The sequence below is a fragment of the Tamandua tetradactyla genome, chromosome 23, assembly GCF_023851605.1.
Source record: "Tamandua tetradactyla isolate mTamTet1 chromosome 23, mTamTet1.pri, whole genome shotgun sequence".
Classification (NCBI taxonomy): Eukaryota; Metazoa; Chordata; class Mammalia; order Pilosa; family Myrmecophagidae; genus Tamandua; species Tamandua tetradactyla.
In genome coordinates this window covers 4,216,007-4,238,979 of record NC_135349.1, presented here as the reverse complement: position 1 = coordinate 4,238,979, position 22,973 = coordinate 4,216,007, and the positions used below count along the sequence as shown (strand labels likewise).

Below are 22,973 nucleotides of genomic sequence, written 5' to 3'. Positions count from 1 at the left end.
CGCCTGTGGACCCCAGTGCAGGCCCCACGCCTGCCCGCCCGCCGGGTGCCACTCCTGGCCCTGTGGCTCCCCCCCACGCCTCCCAGGGGCCAACAGAACAGGGGTGGGGGTGGGGGGTGAAGATGGAGCCGAACCCAGAAGGCCAGAGCCCAGGGACCCAGCCAGAGTCCTGGACGCGGGCTGCGGGGCTGCTGGTAGCGACTCTGAGCAAAGCCGGGAGCTGCCGGGGGTGGGGGTACGCCCACCCTAGCCCCGTGTTCGTACCATTTCCTCTGCATCCGCCACTGCCTGGGGAGTTAACAAATTTATCGATTTGATTACCATTTTATTGAAGCGTAATTTGCATACCCTAAAACTGACCTTTTTTGGTGTATAATTCAGTGATTTTTTAAGAATAAATGTGCGTGGTGATGGATATAGTACTATGTGATGATATTGTGAGCCACTGATTATGCACCATACACGAATGTTTGTATGTTAAGAATGTTCATGTTTGTATGTTGTTTTTGTTTGATAGTAAAAGATAAATAAAAAAAAAAAATCCCATCCGGGGAAAAAAAAGTATATTTGCAGAGCTGTGCAGCTGTCACCCCGGCGCCGTCGTCCAGCACTCCCCGATCAAAGCCAGGTTCCTCGGCGCTCCCTGCAGGTGAGTGCTGCCCACCGCTTGGTGCCCGGAAACCTGCCTTTCCTGGGATCCGGCAGTAGTTACTCTTTTCCTTCTGACTTTTTTCCCTTAGCTGGATGTTTTGAGGCTCGTCCCTGTTGTAGCATCGGTATATATATGCATATATGTGCACGCACAGTCGAGAAAGGAAGTTGTATCAGGGATGGCTCCGCCCTTACCCCCCGTGGTGATCCTGGGGCAAAACTGTAGGTCGCCTGACCCTCGGTTTGTACGAGGAGAGCAGAGCACGGGGTAGGGGACGTGTGGAGGTTCCCCTTCCTTCTAAAGAGGAGGGGAGGGGGTGGCAGGGGGGGGGGAGGGGGAGGGAGAGGGTGGCGGGGGGCGCGGGGAGGAGTACAGCTGCTCTGACGGGGGCCGGGGGCCGGGACTTGCTCATCAGTGCTGTGGGGGTACCGAGGCGTGGGAGGGGGGGATTAGCCCTTACTTGGGTAGGGGAGGGAAGGGGCGGGCTTTGGTATTTTCTGACTGAGACCCCAGGACAGCCTGGGGGAAAACTGGGTGGCAGGGAGAGTAGGCAACTGCTGCTGCCCTGGGTCGCAGGGGTGTTGCCCTTTCTGCCTTGGAAAGAGGGCTGAGAGGACACTGGGAACTGAGTGGGTGTGGGGCTGCCAGGCCAGCAGGTGCTTCAGGTGAAGGCAACGAGGGCAGAGGTTGGGGGGGGGGAGGACAGAGGTGGGGAGAGCAGAGTCAGGGGGAGCCGGGAGAGGCTGGAGGTGCAGTGGAGGAGTGGGTAGAGGCGCTGCTCCAGGGGCCAAGGGCCATGCCAAGGAGATCCCCACTCCGCCTTGCCTCCTTTTTCCTTCTCTGTGTTCATTGTTTATTTATTTTTGCATGGGCAGGCACTGGAAATCACGTGTGTTCATTATTTTTATTTTTACAGAAAAGCAATAAATTTCAGCACAAAAATTTGTTGTAGAGCAGATTTCAGAGTTTGGTATGGGTTACAATTCCACAATTTTTAGGTTTTACTTCTAGCTGCTCTGAGATGCTGGAGACTACAAGAAATATCAATTTAATGATTTAGCAATCATACTTGTTTATTAAACCCTTCTCTGTATGCCTCCAGCATCACCTTTGATCTTTCTCCCACTCTTTAGGGATATTTGGGCTGTGGCTATTCTAACTTTTTCACATTGGAAGGGGCTGTCAATAATATGGGGTAGGGAGATGGAACTACCTGATGTTCTGGAGATGCTGGGCCCTCTGGGTTTCAGGACTTATGTGGTCCAGGGACCCATCTGGAGGTTGTAGGTTTCTGAAAAGTTACCCTAGTGCCTGGAACCTTTGTAGAATCTTGTATAACACTCTAGGTGTTCTTTAGGATTGGCTGGAATGGTTTTGATAGGTAGCAATGTCTAACTGAAGCTTGTGGTAAAGCAATCTCCAGAGTAGCCTCTTGACCCTATTTGAACTCTCCCAGCCACTGATACTTTATTGATTATACTTCTTTTCCTCCTTTTGGTCAGGGTGGAATTGTTGATCCCATGGTGCCAGAGAGACTTTCACCCCTGGATGGCATGTCCCCCATAGGGGGAAGGCAATGATTTCACTTGCAGAGTTGGGCTTAGAGAGACTGAGGCCACATCTGAGCAACAACAGAGGTCCTCCAGAAGTAAGTCTTAGGCATGCCGATAGGTAGGCTAAGCTTCTCCAACATAAGCTTCACAAGAGTAAGCCTCAAGATCAAGGGCTTGGTCTATTGATTTTGGTGTCCCTAATGTTCGACACAGTATCAGGGTTACCCTGGTGGCAAAGTTTAATTCTCCCATCCCTCAAGGGGCTTTGCCAATACTTTTTGATTATCTGCTTAATATATTCTAGGATGTATCCAGGCATTACATTAAACTATACAGGATTAAAGTCCCTCATTCTTATTCTGGGCTCCTGTGGTCATTATTTTTATTTTTTACTTTTTGAGAATTGCCATCTTCCAGCCTGTGGACATGGAATGGTTAAAGCTTCTTTAACGTTTTGACATTTTCCATGTCGAGTCCTGCAGTGCTTTCCTTGAATTTATTCCTAAGTATTTTGATGTTTTTGAGTATTGTGAATGGAATGATATTCTCAATTTCAGTTTTGGATTTTTCATTGGTAGCGTATAGAATTTCAGTAGATTTTTCTATGTTGAGTTTGTAATCTGTGACCTTGCTGAGCTCATTTATTAGTCCTAGTCGTTTCTGGGTGAAGTTTTTATGCATGCAGGAGCATGTCATGTGCAGGTGAGGGTGAAGTTTTTCTGCACACAGGAGCATGTCATCTGCAGGTGGGGGTGGTGTCCCCTCTCTCTTTGCAGTTGGGCTGCCCGTGACTTCTCACCCGCATGCTGGCTGGAGCCAACGTGGTGCGTGTGGGAGTGCTGAGGACAGCTGCCCTTTCCCTCCTGGGTCTCTAGGGCAGAGCGCTCACTCATTGGCACAATCACAGATGTCTGATCAGGTGGAGGAACTTCCTTCCTACTTCTTAGCTGGCTGAGAGCTCGCCTCGTGGTGGAGTGCTGGGCTTCTTTCCAATGCCCCTTTCTGCATTTATTGAGATGTTCATGTGGTTTTGTCCTTACGAATATGTTGTGTTACATTCATCAGTTTTCTGAAGTGTATCCCTGGGATAAATTCCCCTTAGTATTGATACATAATCCTAATATTGCAGGATTTGCTTTGCTAATATTTTGCTGAGGATTTTTGTGTCTGGTTCAGGAGAGGTTTATCGCTGCATGCTTTTTTGTTCCTGCACATTTTCTCTGTCTGGCATTAGACTACTGCTGGCCTCCTGGAATGAGTTGTGAAGCATTCCTTTCTCCTCTGTTTTCCAGAAGAGGTTTATTTTTTCCCGCTTGGGTGATACATATATATTAAAAATTTTTTTTTAAACATAACGTACAAACATGAACATTCTTACCATGTGACCATTCCATTCTTGGTATATAATCAATAACTCACAATATCTTCACATAGTTGTATATTCATCACCATGATCATTTCTTAGAACATTTGCATCAATTCAGAAGAAGAATTAAAAAGAAAATAGAAAAAAACTCATACATACCATACCCCTTATCCCTCCCTCTCATTGACTGCTAGTATTTCCAGCTACCCAATATGTTTTAGCCTTTGTATCCCCTATTTTTTCTATACCCTCTGTCACTCCCTTTCATTGATCACTAGCATTTCAATCTACTAAATTTATTTTAATATTTGTTCCCCCATTATTTATTTATTTTTAATTTATATGTTTTACTCATCTGTCCATACCATAGATAAAAGAAGCATCAGACACAAGGTTTTCACAATCACATTGTGAAAGCTATATCATTATGCAATCATCTTCAAGAAACCTGGCTACTGGAACACAGCTCTACATTTTCAGGTAGTTCCCTCCAGCCTCTCCATTACACCTTAACTAAAAAGGTGATATCTATACAATGCGTAAGAATAACATCCAGGATAACCTCTTGGCTCTGTTTGAAATCTCTCAGCCACTGACACTTTATTTTGTCTCATTTCTCTCTTCCCCCTTTTGGTCGAGAAGGGTTTCTCAGTCCCTTGATGCTGATTCCCAGCTTAGTCTACGATTTCTGTCCCATGTTTCCAGGAAGGTCCACACCCCTGGGAGTCATGTCCCACGTAGAAGGGGGAGGGAAGTGAGTTTGCTTGTAGTGTTGACTGAGAGAGAGAGGCCACATCTGAGCAACAAAAGAGGTTCTCTGGGGGTGACTCTTGGGCCTAATTTTAAGTAGGCTTAGCCTGTCCTTTGTGAGGATAAGTTTCATATGAACAAACCCCAAGACTGAGGACTTGGCCTATTGCTTTGGTTGTCCCCACTGCTTGAGAGAATATCAGGAATTCTCCACATGGGGAAGTTAAATTTTCCCCCTTTCTCACCATTCCCCCAAGGGGACTTTGCATGTACTTTTTTATTCACTGTTCAGACCACTCTGGGATTTATTGAGGTGTCACTCTGGACAAACCTACAAAATCTCATGCCCTACTCAAGGTTCCATGTACTTATGATGTTCAGTTAAACTGTCTACATAAGTTATATTAGGAAACGCACTAGTCAAAATATAAATTTTGTACCAAATTGACATTTTTTGCTTTAGTCTCAAACATAAGTTAAAGTTTTAAAATATGAATTACTATCTATTTTCAACACCCTGAAGTATTGACATCCCTTTGTTCTTCCTCATGCAAAAACATTTTTTAATTTGCACATTCAGTCACTATGATTATACACTCTAGGCATTCCTAGATTATGCCATCTCAGTCTTTATCGTCTGTCTTTCCTTCTGGTTTCATTTGTGCCCCCAGCCCTCCTCCCTCTATCATTCTCACATTCACCTTCATTCAGTGTTCTAACATTATTGTATTTCCGTTACGTAGTATTGTGGTATCCATTTCTGAATTTTTACAATCAGTCCTGTTGTACAATCTGTATCCCTTCGGCTCCAACATCTACCCTATTTCTATCTCCCAGTGGTCTCTGTTCTTAACTGAAATTCTCCAAGTTTATTCACTAACGTCAGTTCATATCAGTGAGACCATACAGTATTTGTCCTTTTGTTTCTGGCTAATCTCACTCCGCATAATGTACTTAAGATCCATCCGTGTTATATACTTTCCAGAAGAGTTTTTGAAGGGTCAATATTATTTCTTTCCTTAAAATTCCATGTAAATTCTGCATGAATTCACTGCTGGAGAACCTACCTTACAGAAAATGCTCACAGAAGTCTTTCCTGCTGAAAGGAAAAGGCCCCTGGTGCCCAAACCCAGTCGCAGGAGAAGCCGCCTCTTACTGTCCCCACTGCCTGGGTGAGGAGCGTGGGGGGGGGGGGCGCGCAGTGGGCACCGCGGGTGGGGACAGCGGGGGCTGGGTGGGGGTCGGGTGGGGAGGGGTGTGTGGGTGAGCCTCTGCTCTCTGACCCCGGCCTCAGCACAGTGGCAGCCCGGGAGCTCGTTACAAAGGAGACGTTCGCATACCCGGGCCCCTCGGAAAGGGTCGAGAGTTCAGGTGGAGGGGTCAAGGCCCAGAGCACGGGACCCATCTGGCCTACCAGAGCGAGAGGCGTGGGGCTGCACTTCTGGGGTTTGGGGGAGGGCTGACGGCGGGGACAGCCGGGGGCCAGTGTCACAGCATAGGCACTGCAGAGGGATGGGGCTGCGTTCTTGGGGAAGGCCCAGCTCCCCTGCCGGAAAGGTGGGTGATGGCTGTGCCCCATTCAGGACCCCCGCTTCTCGCCCCGGCGCTGCAAGCAGCCGGCCGCCCTTGGGGACGTGTCTTCAGGGAAGGCTCTGGCGCCAGCTCGGGGACGTCTCGGACCCCGCCTGTGCTCTGCGAAAGGACGTCCTGGTCCTGCCACCTGCCCCTTCCTGGCGGGGACCTGCCAGGTGGCCTGCTGGGCTCCCTCTGCCTCGGCTGGGTTCTGAGCTGCGGGGCAGGGACGGAGCTGCCTGGGCCCCGGGCGCACGACCAGGCGGGGTGTGCCGCGGCGGGATGCTCCTCACCGGCTGCGACCACGCCCTGCACCGTGGAGGCCCCGCAGCCGCAGCTGGGGCAGCGGGGAAGGGAGAGGCGACCTGGACGGCGCCTCCAGGCCAGGGCCGCCTGCGCCAGCTCCGCGCTGTTCCCTTGTTTTCCTCCGGGTTCCTCCGTAACTTAAATCAGCCTGTCCCTGCACAGAGCTGTGTGTCTGCTGTCTCGGCTTGTTTTTACCTCGTCCGTTCACCCCTCGTGATGCAAGTATCGTTTTTTTTAGGCTGGAGGGGGTTGGCTGTGTGGGACCATCTTCCTCTTGGAATTTTAGTGCACTTCGCATTTTTCTGTTTACAAATAACGCTTATGCAAATATTTTTATACAGAAGTTTTGACTCCTTTCTAATTATTTACATAGAATGGAAACTTTAAAGTGCAGTTCCTTTGTGGAATCACTTCATAGAGTGTTTCAAAGTCTAGGGGCTCAGAACCCCCGCAGCTTATGAACGTGACCCTCGCCTCGTCCTCACTCGCCTTTGATTCTCTCATTTGAAGTCTTTGCTAATTTGACAGTGGGAAAAACTGGATCATCATTTTAGTTCCTGTTCCCTTTCTGACGTGCTGCGAGGCTTATAAGCCCAAATTTGTGGTTTTCGTTCTATATTTTTCTCACATTACTTTCCTTGTCCTTATGTTGAGAAGCTTCATGCCTGCAGAAAGCACACTAAAGTGAGACAGTGAATTACTCACGTGTCCCTGGCCCAGCGTGGGAAAGGGTGGCAGAGTGGCCTCCCGCTGTCCCCAGCGTTTAGCGGCTCTTCCCCTGGCCACGAAGGGGACGTGGCTGCACAGGATGGCCCTCCCGGGTCGGGTCGGGGGTCCGCTGCGGCCTTGGGCCCGGGTGGAGGGGCAGCCTGCCACTTGGGGGGCTGGGGGGGCTGCACTCAGCCTCTGTCAGCAGTGCCCTCTCCACTTGGGTGCCCGCACCCTACATTCTCCCCTTGGGTGCTCGCTCCTGACCCCTCCTCTTGGATGACCACTCTCTGCCCTCCCCCCCCCCCCCCCCCCCGGCTCTCGGGTGCCTGCTCCCTGCTGTCTGTTGGGGAGCTGAGGGCCAGTTCAGCAGGGACGCCGAGTGGCTGGGGAGACCGGCGCTGTGGGTGCGGGGGTGATGTGGAACGCGCCGTCTGCGGGCATGGGGCCGGGCAGTATGGTCGGCGCCGGCCTTCCCAGAGTGGGGGCCGCCCGCTGCCCTGGGCGTCTGGGGCGGGGAGACCCTAGCGGGCTGCCCTGAGATGGGGCCTGGCCACAGTCGGCGTCTGCCCTGATGTTGCGGTGACCGATGTCCTGCTCATTCTGCTTGTGTACCCTCGCGTGCGTGGCTCCCCACGGCGCACTTGGGCCGTGCCAGCCTCGCGCTCCCTGTTGGGGTCTGTTTCTCTTGCGTGGTGCCCTCGCGCCACAGGCCACGCCACCCGCGGCCGCCTTGGCCGCCTTAGCGCTCTGCCCAGGGGCGGGTCACCGAGCGCGGAGGTCCGTCCCTGTTCCCGCCCTGGCTGGGGTGGTAGCTCCGGCCGGAACCCCCCAGAGCAGTATCCAGGGGTATAGGGCGTAGGGGCGGCGCAGGTGCGGGCATAGGGGCGGCGTGGGCGTGGGTGCGGGTGTGGCTGCGGGCATAGGGGCTGCGTGGGCATGGGTGCGGGTGTGGGCGCGGGTGTAGGGGCAGCGCTGGCGTGGACATACGGGCAGCGCGAGCGTCGGGGTGGCCTGGGCGTGGGCGCAGGGGCGGTAGGGGTGGCGTGGGCGTGGGCGTAGGGGCGGCGTGGGCATAGGGGTGGCGTGGGCGTGGCACGCTTCTTCAGAATTTTCCCTAAAGGGAGGATTGGTTCTAAAAAGCAAGGCCAACCTAGTCCCGTCCCACCTCAGGCCCTGTGGGTTTTTTTTGTGAGATTGAAATGGAATCAAATGCAAAATGCCCAAGGTGAGGCTGGCCGGATAATACACAGGCACCTACCGAGTTATAAAGTAGTTCTTTTTTGTACATTTTGAGTCATTTTATTTCAAGGGCTGTTGGTTTAACTTAGTGCTCCATGCCCTTTGCTAACCTAAAAATGGTATTCCTGTTGAAAAACGCTCTTTTTTTGGCAGGGCAGACCTCTGCTTTTTTTTCAGACTGAAATTTAACTTTTATGTATACGTATTTATTTAGAATAAGCATAAAACAAAAATATCAGGATAAGTTTCCACTGCCGTTTTGTTTGCAGGGAGGAGTCAGCAGATGGACCTGCAGCAGCGTTCTAAGACGGTCCAGAGTAGCTAGTTCATGTAACGTTAACCCTGGGAATGCCCAAGTGCAATGGCTAGAAACTCAGTTACAGCTAAATAGCTCTGCCATAGCTTAGTAAGTACCGTGAAATTGTTAGCCTACATTCCAGTTTAGTATAGAACTGCATTTGTATTTTATGAAAGTAACAATTAATTGTATTTTGGCTTTTATTCTAGATATTTCATTAACATGGTTAAGGTGACAGTTTTAAGTGAAGGCAATGATAATCTCAATTTTTTGCACTCTACACATACTTTATAATGCTTAAATGCAATGAAACCAGTGTTGCTTAATTGGCGTCTTACACACACGCGTACCCACATAAACAGAACTAGGGGAAAAAAGGCAGTCGTTCTAAATGTAATGTGCCAATACATTGAAAATGCGGTTTACCGTAGATGTAAAGTAACAGGCTCAGTACTCACTGTGTGAAGGTGGTTCTAGCCCAGAGCCAGGAGCCTCCTTCGGTCCTCTGCATCATCATAGCCCGTGGAAAGCATCAAGGTTCCGGTAGATAAACCATTCTGTGAAAGTCCGTTTATCTTTTGAAAGCTCCTCATCTGTAAAACCAGGATAAGGCTACAACTCATCTTTAAGTTTGGACGAGATAGCAGATCTCACAGTACGATTCCCAGCCATCTGGGGGACAGAAAGGCGCAGCATCGGCTCCTTGGCTTCCGGAAAGCCTCATGTGCATAATACAGTAGTTGCTGAAGAAGTAAAGGGCAATGGAGCTGTTCAGCCAAGTTTCCATTCTGAAATTGGCCTTTAAACCCAGGAATGGGCGTTTTGAAATGCTTGGTGCCATCTGTTTGGTAGTAAGTTCAGAGATAAAAGCAGGCATGATTGTTAGAGGAACTGCAGTTCAGATGGCGATAGCATGTCTGCAGTTTGAGAGTCCTTCAGTCCAATGGCATTCTGTCCCTGAGTTGCAGATGTGGTGTCCTCTGAGAAGACCGTTTCTGGCTGCAGAATGTCTCACACCATGGACATCATTTTTCCGTTTTTGAAGATCAGGCCAACACGTCCAGTGTATCCTTATGCTTGGTAAGAGGCCGTTCAAAGGGGCTGTCACGAATAGGCACAGCAGCCTGTTCCCCAAAGCCTGCTTGAGCTTTGTCAGAGCTCCGGCCCGCACTTTTCACCCTGCATCTGGAGTACTTGATCACCAAATCTCAGGCCCGCCAAAGACGCTGGAGAATCAGCTTGGGCCAGCTGGATAACTACATCGTTCGTTATCTACTGATCTGAGGCCAATCTTGATTCTTACACAGAATAACTTCTCAAATCCCTTCCTTAATTTCTGCTCTTCAAACTCCAGCACTGTTACCAGCTACGGGGGCCACCATGCAGTTGGCACCAGAAGGTCCCACTCCTTGCTCCTGCGTGCGTTCCCAGGGCCGTGGCCACAACTGCACTTATTTCTGCTTCATTCAGACTTAGGCCTGAGTACTGAGAGAGCGCCAGGTACAGGTTAGGATAGAGACTTCCATCTATCCTAAGCAGTGGGAGCAGAAGCTTCTGACAGACCTGCGAGGTTGGCAGCATTTGCAGAAAAGGCAGCTTGAGACTGAATTACTTTGTCACCTTTCAGGTCTTCAAGAAATGGTTACAAAGACATTTTTGCAGGATTTTCCTGGGCCGCAGAACCGCTCGCCGCCTGACCTCTGCATTTTGCAGCCTCTACTGCTGAGTTTACCTTCGCAGTGTCCACCCAACCCCTGCTAAGGAGACTTCCCAATCCTCTCATTTCCCCAGGTTTAATGCAGTGTCCTTAAGCAGAAATGTTTCTCTGCTGGAAGAACCGTGCGGTTGCTGTAGCGCTGAGGCCAAGCTTCCCTTCGGGCAGCTGAGATGCCTCTGAGCTGAATGTGTCACCCCAGCCCCCAGGGTCCAGGGAGAGGTGGGGGGGAGGCGCCTACAGGATGGGTCCTAGAGGGGCTCTGTGTTTCTGTCCATGCGGCTCTGTGCCACAGCCACGCGTTCCACGTTGGGGCGGGAGGGGGCACCCGCTCTTCCCTCGTCGGTGCCTTTGGATTCAGTCGGGATTCTTGGCAGATACCAGCAAGTGTGGTTTCAGGTTTCCTCCTGATTTTTTACCTCCTTAGGATGTAGGACAGTGAACCTGCTGCCTCTGGGTCTGGGCTTTGGGGATTAGCAAGTGAGTGTTGGGCAGCAAGCAGGCCCCTGTGCCGGCAACCCATCCCCCCTTTCCTTCTTGCCGGTGGTCTCTGTACCCACCAGGGAGCAGGTGAATCGGGGGCAGGGGTGCCACTCGTGCCGGCTTTCCCTCTAGGGACTGGCAAATGAGTGCTTAGAGCAGAATTAGAGATCAAAACTCAAATAAAACTTGCAGGTGCCTGAGCTGGTTTTCTGAGTTCTCTGTGGGTTCCTTTTTCTTCCTATAGCAGCTTGCTAGGGTGGTTGAGACTTCTTCGGGGAGCCCTGGCAGCGGAGCCTGTGCTTTTATAGATGCGGCTTCCTGGGCATCACCCCGACCCACCGAATTGAAACCTCCAGTCCTCTGCCTATGGGGCCCGCTGAACCATTCATACACCAGCCATCGGGAAGGAAGTATGGACTTAGCGCCAAAGCTGCCGTGGCTGCCAGCCGGCCTGCCCTCCCGGGGTGGGGGGAGGTGGCCCCCCAGCAGCGGGGATAGCTCCGTTACCCGATAGCATCTCCGGCATTTTCCTCAGGAAGAAAAACTTTCCATCCAGAATCGCTGTGCTGTAAACAGTCTTTGCCCTGTCGCCATTTTATTTCATTGGAATTCTTTTGTTGGGGAACAGTACATTCTTTAGGATCTGCTTATCACTGAATTTTCTTCGGTTGATAAAATCTCCAGGTGGCTGGGCAGATGCCTCTGGAATTACCTTGTTCTTGGCCAAAACGAAGTAGCCCCTTGTAAAATCCTATATCTCCTCTTCCTCGGAAAAGCCAAAAGATCTGATATGCCACAGGCTCAACAGGAACCCCTTACAGAGCGTGGCATTTTCATTTTCAAAGTTCCCTGGAGAAGTTCTCCCTCATGTGTCCCCTGCAGTCATGCTTGTTCCCAAAGCTAAGGGAGAACCTCCTGGATTCGCTGCATGAACTTGGTTTACAGGGTTTCATCCATCCGTGTCTAACTGCAGTTGGGACAGAATAGAACAATCTACCATGAGCCTGGAAAAACAGGAAAGGCCCATTTGGTTGTCAGTCCCCGCTGCCATCAAGATTCATTCTAGTTCCCGGTCCCCCCATCACCCTTTGTCCTTGGAAGGGAACTCTGTGCCCTCACCCTACTTGCTCGTCTCCCATTGCCTCTGCAGCTTGGCTCCTGCTGCCGGCCTTGCTCCTGGGATGAATTCTCCGGCATCTGATGTGTGCTTTTGCCTCTGGTTCTGGCTGGACCTTCTGGCTTCAGGCCACATAAACTTGAGAGGGGCTCCTGCCCCATGTCATGGCTGGGACCCAGCAGTCAGGGTAGTCATCGACCGCTCCTCTCCCAATGTGGCAGGGTGGTTTCGCCACCCAGATTCCCAGTGCTTGCGGTGTAGGACAGACCCCGGACCTGGGTCCAGGAGAGGGTGCCAGGGCTGAGAAGACTGTCCACACCTGGTTATCATGCCAGGGGCCAGAGGCCAGAAACAGGATCCTGAAGCAGAGCTCGGGGCTGGGACGCCTGGAGGTGAGAGTCAGTGGAGGGAAGGCTGCACACGAATCCCATAGTAGGATCCCGCGCTCACACCCTGGGGTTTTCTGGTTAGATATGTTTAATCAAGGTGATGTGTACATGATTTACAAAACCAACTGGTTTGACAAGGCTTATGACAAAAATCACTAGTCATCCTTGATTTCTCAGGCAACCTTTTCCAACTTTTTAGCTATTGGTTTTGATATTTATCTTCTTATATAAATAATATGCTTACATATTTAGTCCTTGATTTTTTAAAAATACCTTTAGACCGTCTTTTATGTATTTACTTTCTGCTGTGTAATGTGGGGAATTAGCCCCTCAGGCCACTCGCCACATACTTTTTTTTTTAGTTCACGAAATAACTTTTTAATATTTGCCCAGTTAATCACAGACTTTGTCCATCACAAGAGTCACTGTGTTATACATTCCCATGTTTTAGCCTCCAACTTTTCTTCTGGGTGACATAAACTTCCCTCTTTTCACCGCACTCACACGTTATTCAGCACTGTTAATTATTCCCGTAGTGACATGCCGCCGTCACTCTGTCCATTTCCAAACTTCCAAACTAGTTAAACATTCTGCACATATTAAGCAACTGCTCCCCATTCGTTAGCCTCATTTTATATGCTGGTAACCTTTTTCTATATTTTATGTCTACTATTATATTATATATAATTTTTTATCATTAGTTCCTATCAGTGGGATTGTACCTGGGTCTGACTTATTTCACTTAACATAATGTCCTCAAGGTTCACCCATGTTGTCATGTGCTTCAGAACTTCATTTCTTCTTACCGTTGCATGACAGGCCATTCTATGTATATACCACATTTTGTTTATCCATTCATCTGTCGAGTGACACTTGGGTTATTTCTGTCTTTTGGCAGTTGTGAATAATGCTGCTGTGAACATTAGTGTGCAAATGTCCTTTCACGTCCCTGGTTTCAGATCTTCTGGGTATGTTCAGAAGGCAAGCCAGTGGGATTGCCGGCTAATAAGGCAGCTGTGTGCTTAGCTTCCTGAGGGACTGCTCACGTGTCCTTTCTGTGGTGTGCCAGTTCATGTTCCCACCAGCAGTGAGTGTTCCGGTTTCTCCACATCCTCTCCACCACTTGTGGTTTCCTTTTTCTGTCATAGCAGCCTTTCCAAGAGGTATGAGATATTATCACACTGTGGTTTTGATTTGTGTCTCCCTAACAGCTGAGCATCTTTTCATATGCTTTTTAGCCATCTACATTTTTTCTTTGGAAAAAATGTCTATTCATGCCTTTTGCCCCTTTTAAAATTGGATAGCCTTTTTATCGTTGAGTTGTAGGATTTCTTCATATATTCTAGGTATCAAACCATCATCAGATATGTGGTGTTCTAGTTTGCTGGTTGCTGGAATGCAGTATACCAGAAATGGAATGGGTTTTAAAAAGGGGAATTTAATAAGTTGCTAGTTTACAGTTCTAAGGCCAAGAAAATGCCCCAATTAAAGCAGGTCTATAGAAATGTCTAAATTAAGGCACCAACAAGAGGTTACCTTCATTAGAGAAAAGTTCAGGGTTTTTCTGTCCACTGGAAGGGCACGTGGTGAAGCCTCTCAGCCTCTCTCCTGGCTGCTTCTTTCATGGAGCTCCCTGGGAGGCCTTTTCCTTCTCCAGATGTCTCTGGCAGCCCCTTCGTCTCCTGGGGCTTCCTGTGGTTTTCTCGTGGCCCCTCCCACAGACTTTGCCCTCTCCCTAACCTCCCAAGGTGGTTATATCCCACATCTTTTTGAAATTAATACTCAGTGTTAGCATGATCACGGCCGAAAATACTGCCACGGAGGCCGAGACACAGAGATTGAGGGGGTTTGGGGTGGGCAGCCTGGACTCAACCCCCCCCACCCCGTGTGTGGGGCGAGGCATGGCCCCCAGGTGTGGCCACGGCCTGATCCCCCAGCTGGTGACTATGTCACCGTCCCTGGTGCAAGGGATGCTGCAGGTGTGAGGGGGTGGAGGGTTTTGCAATGGGGAGCTTGTCCTGGATTTATGGGTGGACCCTGAAGTCACAAGACTCGAAGAAGAAGGCAGGAAGCTCAGTGCAGAGAGAGGAGGTATGAGGAGGCGTGAGGAGGGAGGAAGAGCGGAGGGAGAGAGGAGGGGGAAGGAGGAGGGGGGAGGAGGAGGGGGAGGGAGGAGGGGGGAGGAGGAGGGGGAGGGAGGAGGGGGGAGGAGGAGGGGGAGGAGGAGGGGGAGGGAGGAGGGGGAGGAGGAGGGGGAGGAGGAGGGGGGAGGAGGAGGGGGGAGGAGGAGGGGAAGGGAGGAGGGGGAGGGAGGAGGGGGGAGGGGAGGGGGAGGGAGGAGGGGGGAGGAGGAGGGGGAGGGAGGAGGGGGAGGGAGGAGGGGGGAGGAGGAGGGAGGAGGGGGGAGGAGGAGGGGGAGGGAGGAGAGAGGCTGCTCTCCTTTGCCTTTGAAGGTGGAGGAAGGGGCGTGAGCCAGGGAGCGTGGGAAGCATCTAGAAGGTGGAAAATACCAGGAGATGGCTTTGCCCTGGAGTCTCCAGAGGGAACATACGCCTGCCGACACGTGTTTTTAGCCCAGTGAAACTTAGCTTGGCCTTCTCACCTCCAGATGTGTGATGATACACGGGTGTAGACTAGGGAGGACATTTCTGTTCAGAATGAAGACAGGTGTGCCCCGCTTTTCCCGGCTCTGGGACGTGTGGAGGGCACAGAAGCGGGAATCAAGTCAGAGATGAGCATGGGGTGGTTGCGGGGAGCTTTCCTGGAGCCGTGGGCCGTGGCCCGTCCTTCGGGCCCTCTGGGCGCTGGGCCACGTGGCCCGCCTGCCCTGCCCGGGCACAGGGGCACCTCAGCTCCCGCCCGCCCGGCTGTGGCAGTCAGTGGCTGCCCAGACTAAGCAAGCCCAAGGCCTTAAAAACAGGACAATTTTTATTTTAAGAAAAGCTTTAAAAATCCCCTGGGTGTCTCCGTCCCAGAGCAGACAGATAAAAACATTTTATCCTCATTTATAAGTTTTAAAATCAAGTAAACAAGACCTTATCTGCAGCTGAAGCCCTTTCACCCACTGTTCCAAAGCCCCCCGCCCCAGCCATGAGTCCCCCAGACCCCTTCCCACCTGCCCGAGGCAGTCGCCTTCCTTGCCCGGGCCCCTTATCTGCCTCCAGGGTATTTCTCTGCTTCTGAATGGGGGGAACAGATGGTGTCCGAGCACACAGGCGTGCTGCAGTTTGCTCGCCCTTCCCTGTCATGCACACCTGTGGCTTCTTGTGTTTTCTTTGTGAGTCCTCTCGGTCCATGAGCGGAGATGCCCCCTTCTTGCCCCCAGGGCAGGGGCATTTGGGCTATTTTCAGAGAGCAGCCAGCCGGACATCCTGCTGTGGCCATCATGGGTTGGTGTGGGTGCCCTAGCTGGCCGAGGCCCGAGGGGCAGGGTGGCTGCTTCCCCTCCTCCTTGCTGACACTTGAGGGCTCAGCCATTCTGTGGCTTTGGGTACAGGAAAAACCAGGTCCGCCTGGCTGCTATGTCCTGGCCGTGGTCGGCTCTGTCACACTGCAGGTCTCTGGGCGGGTGCTGCTTGGCCAGCACCTTTACAGTGGCCTCTGCCAGCCCCAGCGCCCTACAGGTGGGACCCCAGCTCCTGCAGCTGCCCCAGATTTTGCCTGCTGGGTGAGGACAGTGCCCCTGGGCAGCCAGCAGCACAGAGGGCAAGGCCCATGACTGTGGGGACTGTCTGGGGGTGGGGGCTGGAGGCAGCCTCAGGGGAGCTGGTCCAGGGAGCTGTGGCTTCCGCTTTGGCTTCCGCTTTGGACTGCAGCCGAGGGGGGCACTGGCCTGGGGTCCTGTGAAGCCTGTGTTGGCCCAGGCCAAGTGGGAGAGCCTCTGGGTACCCCTGGAATCTAAGAGGAAGTGGCTGGGAGCCCCAGGACTTGTAAAGGTAACTGGGAGGTACACACTCTCCTGCAGCCTGCCTGAAGCTGAAAGAGCTTGGGGCTGAGCAGCATTTTAGGCTGCCTTTTTGCTTTTCTTTCAGATATGGCTCCACGTTGTGCAAAGGATGGGAAAAGCTGTGAGATCTGCCACTCCTGACGGGTGCAGGGTGGGCAGGCAGGCCGTTGAGTGCCACCTGCTGGTCTGCTAGGCTTGGCCTTATGGCAGGCGAGGGGGGGGGGTGGGGGGGCAGATAGGGGTGGGGGCAGAGACGGTGAACACGAAGAGTGGCAGGGTGGTGGGCAGTGCCTGCCCCTCTGTCGCTGCTGCCACCACCCACAGCAGCCTGGAGAGGGCTTGTCCGCCTGCACTTAGCCACCCACTTCTGGGTCTGGCGCTGGCCTGGACCCAGCCTGTGTCCTGCCTTCCTTGGGCTCTGGTAACATTTACTGGGAGGGGATACTGGCGCCCCAGGTGGTGAGGGGACTTAGCACCCTGGGGGACCTGGAGGGGACTCGGCCAGGACTTGGCCATCAGTAGGGCCTTGGGACATGGGACTCTCTTCCTGTGCATTGTGGGGCCTCTCACTGCCCCGGCCTGTCCTGGGTTTATGGGCTTTTAAGTTCTCACGGGCTGTGTGTTATGTGGGGTATGTGTATGTGTGTGGGGTGATCCCTGACCTGGTGGTTCTGGAGAGGAAGGGGACTTGAGAAGGAGCGCTGCCGCAGCACCCCTGCTCCTCAAGAGATGGGGTCCAGCCTCTGTGCCTGTCCTCTCTAGTCCCCATGCCCTTGTCCCCTCCAGCCCCCGTGCCCTTGTCCCCTCCATTCCTCGTGCCCCTGTCCCGTCCTATCCTCATGCCCTACACGTGGCAGCTATGACCTCCCAGTGGCCTCCCCTGGGGACCTTCCCTTTGATTCCAGGGTGGACTGGAGGATGGCCAGGTGGCTGTGAATGGCCTTTGGGGGTGGCATGGGGTGCTGTGGCCTTCTGGGGAAGCTGCAGGGTGGGGCGGGTGGTGCTTTCCCAGGGCAGGGACAGAGCTGGACCCTGATGGGGTGAAGGCCACGGGGTGGTGGGCTTGGGGAGATGGTGGTTCCCAGAGTGCAGCCTTCTGGGACCGCACCTCAAAAGTAATTTAAGGAAGAGAGGCTGTGGCAGGTGGTGGCGTTTTCGCCCTCCTGTGGGTTGGGGTCTCATGAGGACATGGGGAGTGGGGATACCCTCACGGCCCGGCCCTCACGTCCATCTGCCCCACAGGGATCAACGCGCAGGCCCGCCGGCTACAGCGGCTCCGCTCTAAGGGGGCCCCGGGGTCGCCCCGCCTGCGCCGCAGCGCCAGCGAGAGCAGCCTGAGCGCGCCCGGGGAGGATGGCGGCCCGGGGTCCCGGGAGCAGAGCTGCCGCCGCCAGGCCCCGCACCTGCTCCTCCTGCAGGGCTACAGCCAGCAGCACGTGAGCACGGGGTGGGCTGGGGCTGGGGTGGGGGGCAGGGACCCCAGAGAGGCCCTGGCGGCCCGCTTCCTCCCCCAGCGCCCGGGGCAGTGCCAGAACGGCGTGCCTGGGGGAGAAGTTGCGGAGCCCCTCACCACGCTGCTGCCGGCTGGTGGGAGGCCTGGGTCCTGGCCGCCCCTCCTGGGTTCTCCGTAGGCTGACCCCCGCCCCCGTAGGCTGGCCCCGCCCCTGTGGGCTGGCCCCGCCCCCACAGGCTGACCCCGCCCCTATAAGTGGCCCGCAGCCCCACTACCTCAGCCCCAGCCACCTGCTGTCCCCGTGCAGGAAAGGCTCCTGGTTGCAGCGAGGAGACTCCCCTGGGAAAGGGCCTCCCAGGACAAGGGTGGTGTAGGTGCGGGCAGGGCGGGGCGGCCGGGAGCCCCATGGGGCCTGCGGGGCACGGCCTGAGGCCGGCCTGCATTCCAGGACAGCCTGGTGTATGTGCTGGGCCGCGAGCAGCACACGCTGGGCCAGAGGACCCCCGCGAGCAGACCCAGCATCAGCCTGGCGGCCCCCGACATCTTGCCCCTGCACTGCACCATCCGCCGGCGCCGCGTTGTGGGTCGCGCGATTCCTGAGGACACGCTGGTCCTGGAGCCCAGTCCCGGGGCGCCCGTCGCCGTCAACTTCTGCGAGGTGGGCCGGCGGGGCGTGGAGCTGCGCCACGGGGACCTGCTGTCCCTGGGCCGCCACTACCTGCTGCTCTTCAAGGACCCTGCGCAGGCCCGGCCGCTGCCCGCCCAGGCCCTGGCCCGCCTCCGCGCCGCACCGCAGAGCTGCCAGGTGTGCGGCGCCCTGCGAGGGGCCCGGGGCACCCCCTCCCCGAAGCCGGACACGCCCCCGGGGCCCAGGGCCGCCCACCCGCGGCAGCTGCACCTGGAGTTTGAGCCGGGGGACGAGGACGCACTGCTGCAGAGGATCCTGACGCTCGTGGAGCCTGGGGGGGACGCGCCCCCGCTGGCCCCTGCCTTCCTCCTGTGCCTCTGCGCCCAGCACGCAGCTGCCCACTTCGAGCCCGGCGCCTCCGCACAGCTGCTGCTCAAGGTGGCCCGGATGATCCGTGAGACTGTCTGGGTCAGTGGCACCGAACTCAGGGCCGCCCCCACCGTGCAGGCCTCTGTCCCCCTGTCCCAGGTCCCCAGGGCTGTGTGGGAGCCCCAAGTCCCCAGGACTGCGTGAGGGGTCCCTGTCCCTCTCCAGGGCTGTGTGGGGTTCTCCAGACCCCCCAGACTGCAGGAGGCCCCCTTTCTCCAGGTCCCCAAGGCTGCATGGAGGGACCTGTCCCCCAGGTCCTCAGCACTATGTGGGGTTCCCCCCATTCCCTAGGTCACCTGCTGTATGGTCTGTGGCTCAGTCCCTCACTCTGCACTCCAGCCTGACACTTCTGCACCCCCTGGGGCCCCTCTGCTCTGCTTGCCAACACATCTCCCAGCCAAGGTGGCTGGGGGAGCTCTCCTGGACCCCCCCCCCAACCTTCCTGTAGCCCCACCCAGGTGGGAGCAGGGTTGAGCCTGTGTCGGAGCTCCCCTCTCCAGCCTCATGTTAACCTGGTAGTTGGGGACAGGGCTGGTGGGCTGTTTTATGGGGAGCTCTCTTCTCTGGGTGGGGCTGCCCCAGCCTCTGCAGCTGTGGGACAGCATCCCTGGCCTCCCGATGCATGAACACCCCCTGTCCCCCTCCTCCAGCGTGACACTCACCAGTGTCTTCAGACCTCATCAGGGTCCCTGGGGGCCAGGGGTGAGCGGCACCACCCGGGAGGCTGGACTGGGAGGCTGGACCGGGAGGCTGGACCGGGAGGCTGCCTGGCGGCTGCCTGGCCTGAGCTTGCAGGGCTGTCCCCTGTCCGCTCCCAGGGGCCGCACACCCGAGGGACCTCGCGGGTGGAGGAGGTGGAGTTGTTGGAGCCCCTGCAGGCCAGGCCTCTGCTGGGTGGGCGCAGGGTGGGCGCAGGGAAGGCGCAGGGAAGGTGCGCACTTGGCCAGGCTGGAAGCCGAAGACTCCTGTGTAAAGTCTGCCTTGAAGTGCTCAAACCTCCTCCGAGCAGAGGCCGGTGCAGATGTGACATGGAGTGCCCTCGAGCATGTCCCACCCCCACCTTGCTGCTGAGGGCAGCAGGGCCCCCACGTCTCAGCTGGGCAGGCTGAGGCAGCTCACTCTGGGCCTGGCTGGGGGGGACGAAGGTCAGGGCCCGGCTGCGTGGCTCTGCTGGGTGCTCGATGGCAGCCCCCATGAGTGCAGCCCCCGGGGTCCTCTGCCTAGCCATTTCCTGGGCTTCGCCAGCCCCTCTCCGTCCCCTGGGCCCTCGCCTCTCGGGAATTGGGTGAGCCGCATGCACCCCTTCCAAGAACAGGCGGCAGAGCCAGGGAGTGGTTTGCACCAAACCAGGGGTCGTGTCTTGACGAAAGGAGGTGGCGACAGTGGTGGCCAAGCCGAGTCCTTGCAGTGGCAGTGGTGCCCAGGCAGCTGACTGCCTCCCTGCCGTCAGGGACCGTGGGCAGGACAGCAGGTCCAGCTTCATACTGGGGCGGGGAGTAGAGGCCTCGCCGCAAAGGTCTGTGGGGCATTTGACCTGCTTTACCAGTACCCAAGTGGCCTATCTGTCCCCCCAGCGGGTGACTGTGGGAGGTTCTCTGGGAGAAAATGCTCAGGCTGTGCTCGGGGAGGCCATGGCAGTGGGTGGTGTCCCTGGGTGGTGTCCTCCTCAGTGCCCTCCTTGGTGTCCCCAGGCAGTATCCTCCCTGGGCGGTGTCCTCCCCACTTGACGTCCGTGGTATCCTCCGGCCCTCTGGCTTCCTCACAGTTGCTCTTTTGTGCTCTTTGTAATTGCAGGAGAAAACCAAAGAACTAGCGGAGAAGCAGGCACAACTGTGAGTATGGCTGTTAGGCTGCCTTCCCGCTCACAGGGCCAGCTGTCCTCCACTCGTGGCCGCTTCCTGCCCCCCACCTGGGGGCGCTCCTATTTGGGAAATTTCTCTTCAGTCTCAGGAGGGCTGTGTGGGCAGGGTCTACTCTCCAGCCTTCTACTCCCTTCGCCTCCCCCAGTTAGTCTTAAGCTGCTGCTTTGGGAGAGCAGTGGGCTCGGTGCTGGGTGCTGGGTGCACAGCTCCCGCCCCCAGCCTGGTCCGTGGAGGCCCCCTTGGCCCCTGCACGCTGTTCGCGGCTCCCAGGAAACCATCTGGTGTCGTCCTGTGCAGCCCCAATGGCCCAGCCTCCACGCTGGCGTGTCCCCTGCGGAAGTGCCAGTGGCTGGAAGCAGCCGCAGTGTGGTGTGCACGACAGTGGGACACGAGGCAGTGACAGCAATGAGCAGACATGGACCTGGGAAAGCCCCCGAGACATGGTTGTGGGCGCACACGCGAGCCGTGGTTGTGACGTGTTTGTGGGTGCACACATGTGACGTGGTTGTGAACACGTGAGCTGTCATTGTGACGTGGTTGTGGGCACACGTGCAACATCGTTGTGGGCACACACGCGAGCCGTGGTTGTGACGTGGTTGTGGGCACATGTGTGACGTTGTGGGCACACACGCGAGCCGTGGTTGTGACGTGGTTGTGGGCACGTATGTGATGTGGTTGTGGGCACGCACGTGATGTGGTTGTAGGCATACGCGCATGAGCTTTAGCACCATGTCTGAAGACCACATCCCTGGGGCAGCGTGGGGAGGGTGTGGCACCCAGGTGGCGTCCCTGCTGTTCCTGTCTGGCTTTTGGGGTTGGTGTCACCCATGTGTCCCCAGTCACCTGTTCCTAAGTGTCCCTGGTCACTCCCCGGTCGGGCAGGGACACACCCGCCACCTCCTGCTCCTGTCGGGCCCGGGTGTGTGTGTGTGTGGCCTGCCCTGCCAGGCCCGGCCCTGCGGGTATGCGGGCCCCAAGGGAGCTCTGGGCCCCAAGCCAGGTTATGGCCACGGCCAGGCCCGAAAGGGGCTCTGGGCCTTGCGGGTTTGCGTGTTGAGGGGAGCCTTCCGGGGGGGAGTGGGGTGCAGAGGCCCCATGCCTGCCGCGGCCTCGCTCGGACCTCCCTCCAACCCTCCCTGCCCTCCTGCTCAGACCCAGGCGAGCCCGGGGCTGCTGGGGGCTGCGCTTCTAGGGGCACGTCCGGCCTCACCCCCTGGGCTAGCGCCCGCAGTGTGCAGCCTGCGGGGAGGGCGCGGCCCTGCCTTTCAGAAGCTTCGCCATCGGGCCCAGGCAGCTCCATCCCCACCCTTGGGGTGCTCTTGTTCCTCCTCTTTAAAGTTGGGACACTTCAGAAGTACAGAAAAGTGCAGACTGTATCGTTCGCCGAGAACCCACACCCGGATCTAATGTATCATTGACATTTTGCCACATTTGCTTCAGATCTTCGTGTCCTGCCTGTCTGTTTAAATGATAGCCGCCGCTGAATTTTTTAAAAATATTTTTACTGACACATCTTCACACACATACAGTCCATACATGGTGTACAATCAGTTCACAATATCATCACATGGTTGTGTGTTCATCACCGTGATCATTTTTAGAACATTTGCATCACTCCAGAAAAAGAAATAAAAAGAAAAAATTCACACATCCCATACCCCTTACCCCTCCCTCTCATTGACCATTTGTTTTTCATTTACCCAATTTATTTCACCCCTTATCCCCCCATTATTTATTTTTTATCATATTTTTTTACTGATCTGTCCATACCCTGAATATGAATAAAAGAAGCACCAGACACAAGGTTTTCACAATAACATGATCACATTGTAAAAATTATATCTTCTGGGTGGGCCACGATGGCTCAGCAGGCAGAGTTCTCTCCTGCCATGCCAGAGATCTGGTTTCGATTCCTGGTGCCTGCCCATATAAAAAAAAAAATAATAAACACTTAAAAAAACATTTATCTTCACACGGTCAGTTGTCTTTACGAGTCCAGGCTACTGGAACACAGCCCAGCAGTTACAGGTACTTCCCTCCAGACACTCCACTACACCATAAACAAAAAAGGGATATCTACATAATGCATAGGAATAACTTCCAGGAGAACCTCTTGACTCTGTTTGACATCTCTCAGCCACTGAAACTTTGTCTCATTTCTCTCTTCTCTCTTTTGGTCAAGAAGGCTTTCTGAATCTCATGATGCTGGGTCCCATCTCATCCTGGGATTTCTCTCCCACGTTGCCAGGGAGGTTTATACCCCTGGGAGTCATGTGCCATGTAGAGAAGGGGAGGGCAGTGAGTTCACCTGCCAAGTTGGCTTAGAGAGAGAGGCCACATCTGAACAACAAAAGAGGTTCTCTGGGGGTGACTCTAAGGCATAATTTTAAGTAGGCTTAGCCTATCCTTTGCAGAAGTAAGTTTCATAGGGGCAAACCCTGAGATTGAGGGTTCAGCCTGTTGAATTGGTTGTCCCCACTGCTTGCAAGAATATGAGAAATTCTC

At 54.8% G+C, this 22,973-nt stretch overlaps 1 protein-coding gene and 1 pseudogene across 3 annotated transcripts in view; one reads left to right on the top strand and one right to left on the bottom strand.

Moving 5' to 3' along the window:
* The window catches only part of RADIL (Rap associating with DIL domain), an 80,605-nt gene that overhangs the window by 40,568 nt on the left and 17,064 nt on the right, over positions 1–22,973 (top strand). For all 3 annotated transcript variants that reach the window (XM_077140501.1, XM_077140500.1, XM_077140502.1), the window contains exons 3-5: positions 17,339–17,532; positions 17,998–18,645; positions 20,401–20,438. In XM_077140501.1, the coding sequence (XP_076996616.1) occupies positions 17,339–17,532; positions 17,998–18,645; positions 20,401–20,438 (880 nt within the window). The remainder of the gene's footprint in view (positions 1–17,338; positions 17,533–17,997; positions 18,646–20,400; positions 20,439–22,973) is intronic.
* Positions 7,432–10,101, bottom strand: LOC143667772 (syntenin-1 pseudogene; annotated as a pseudogene).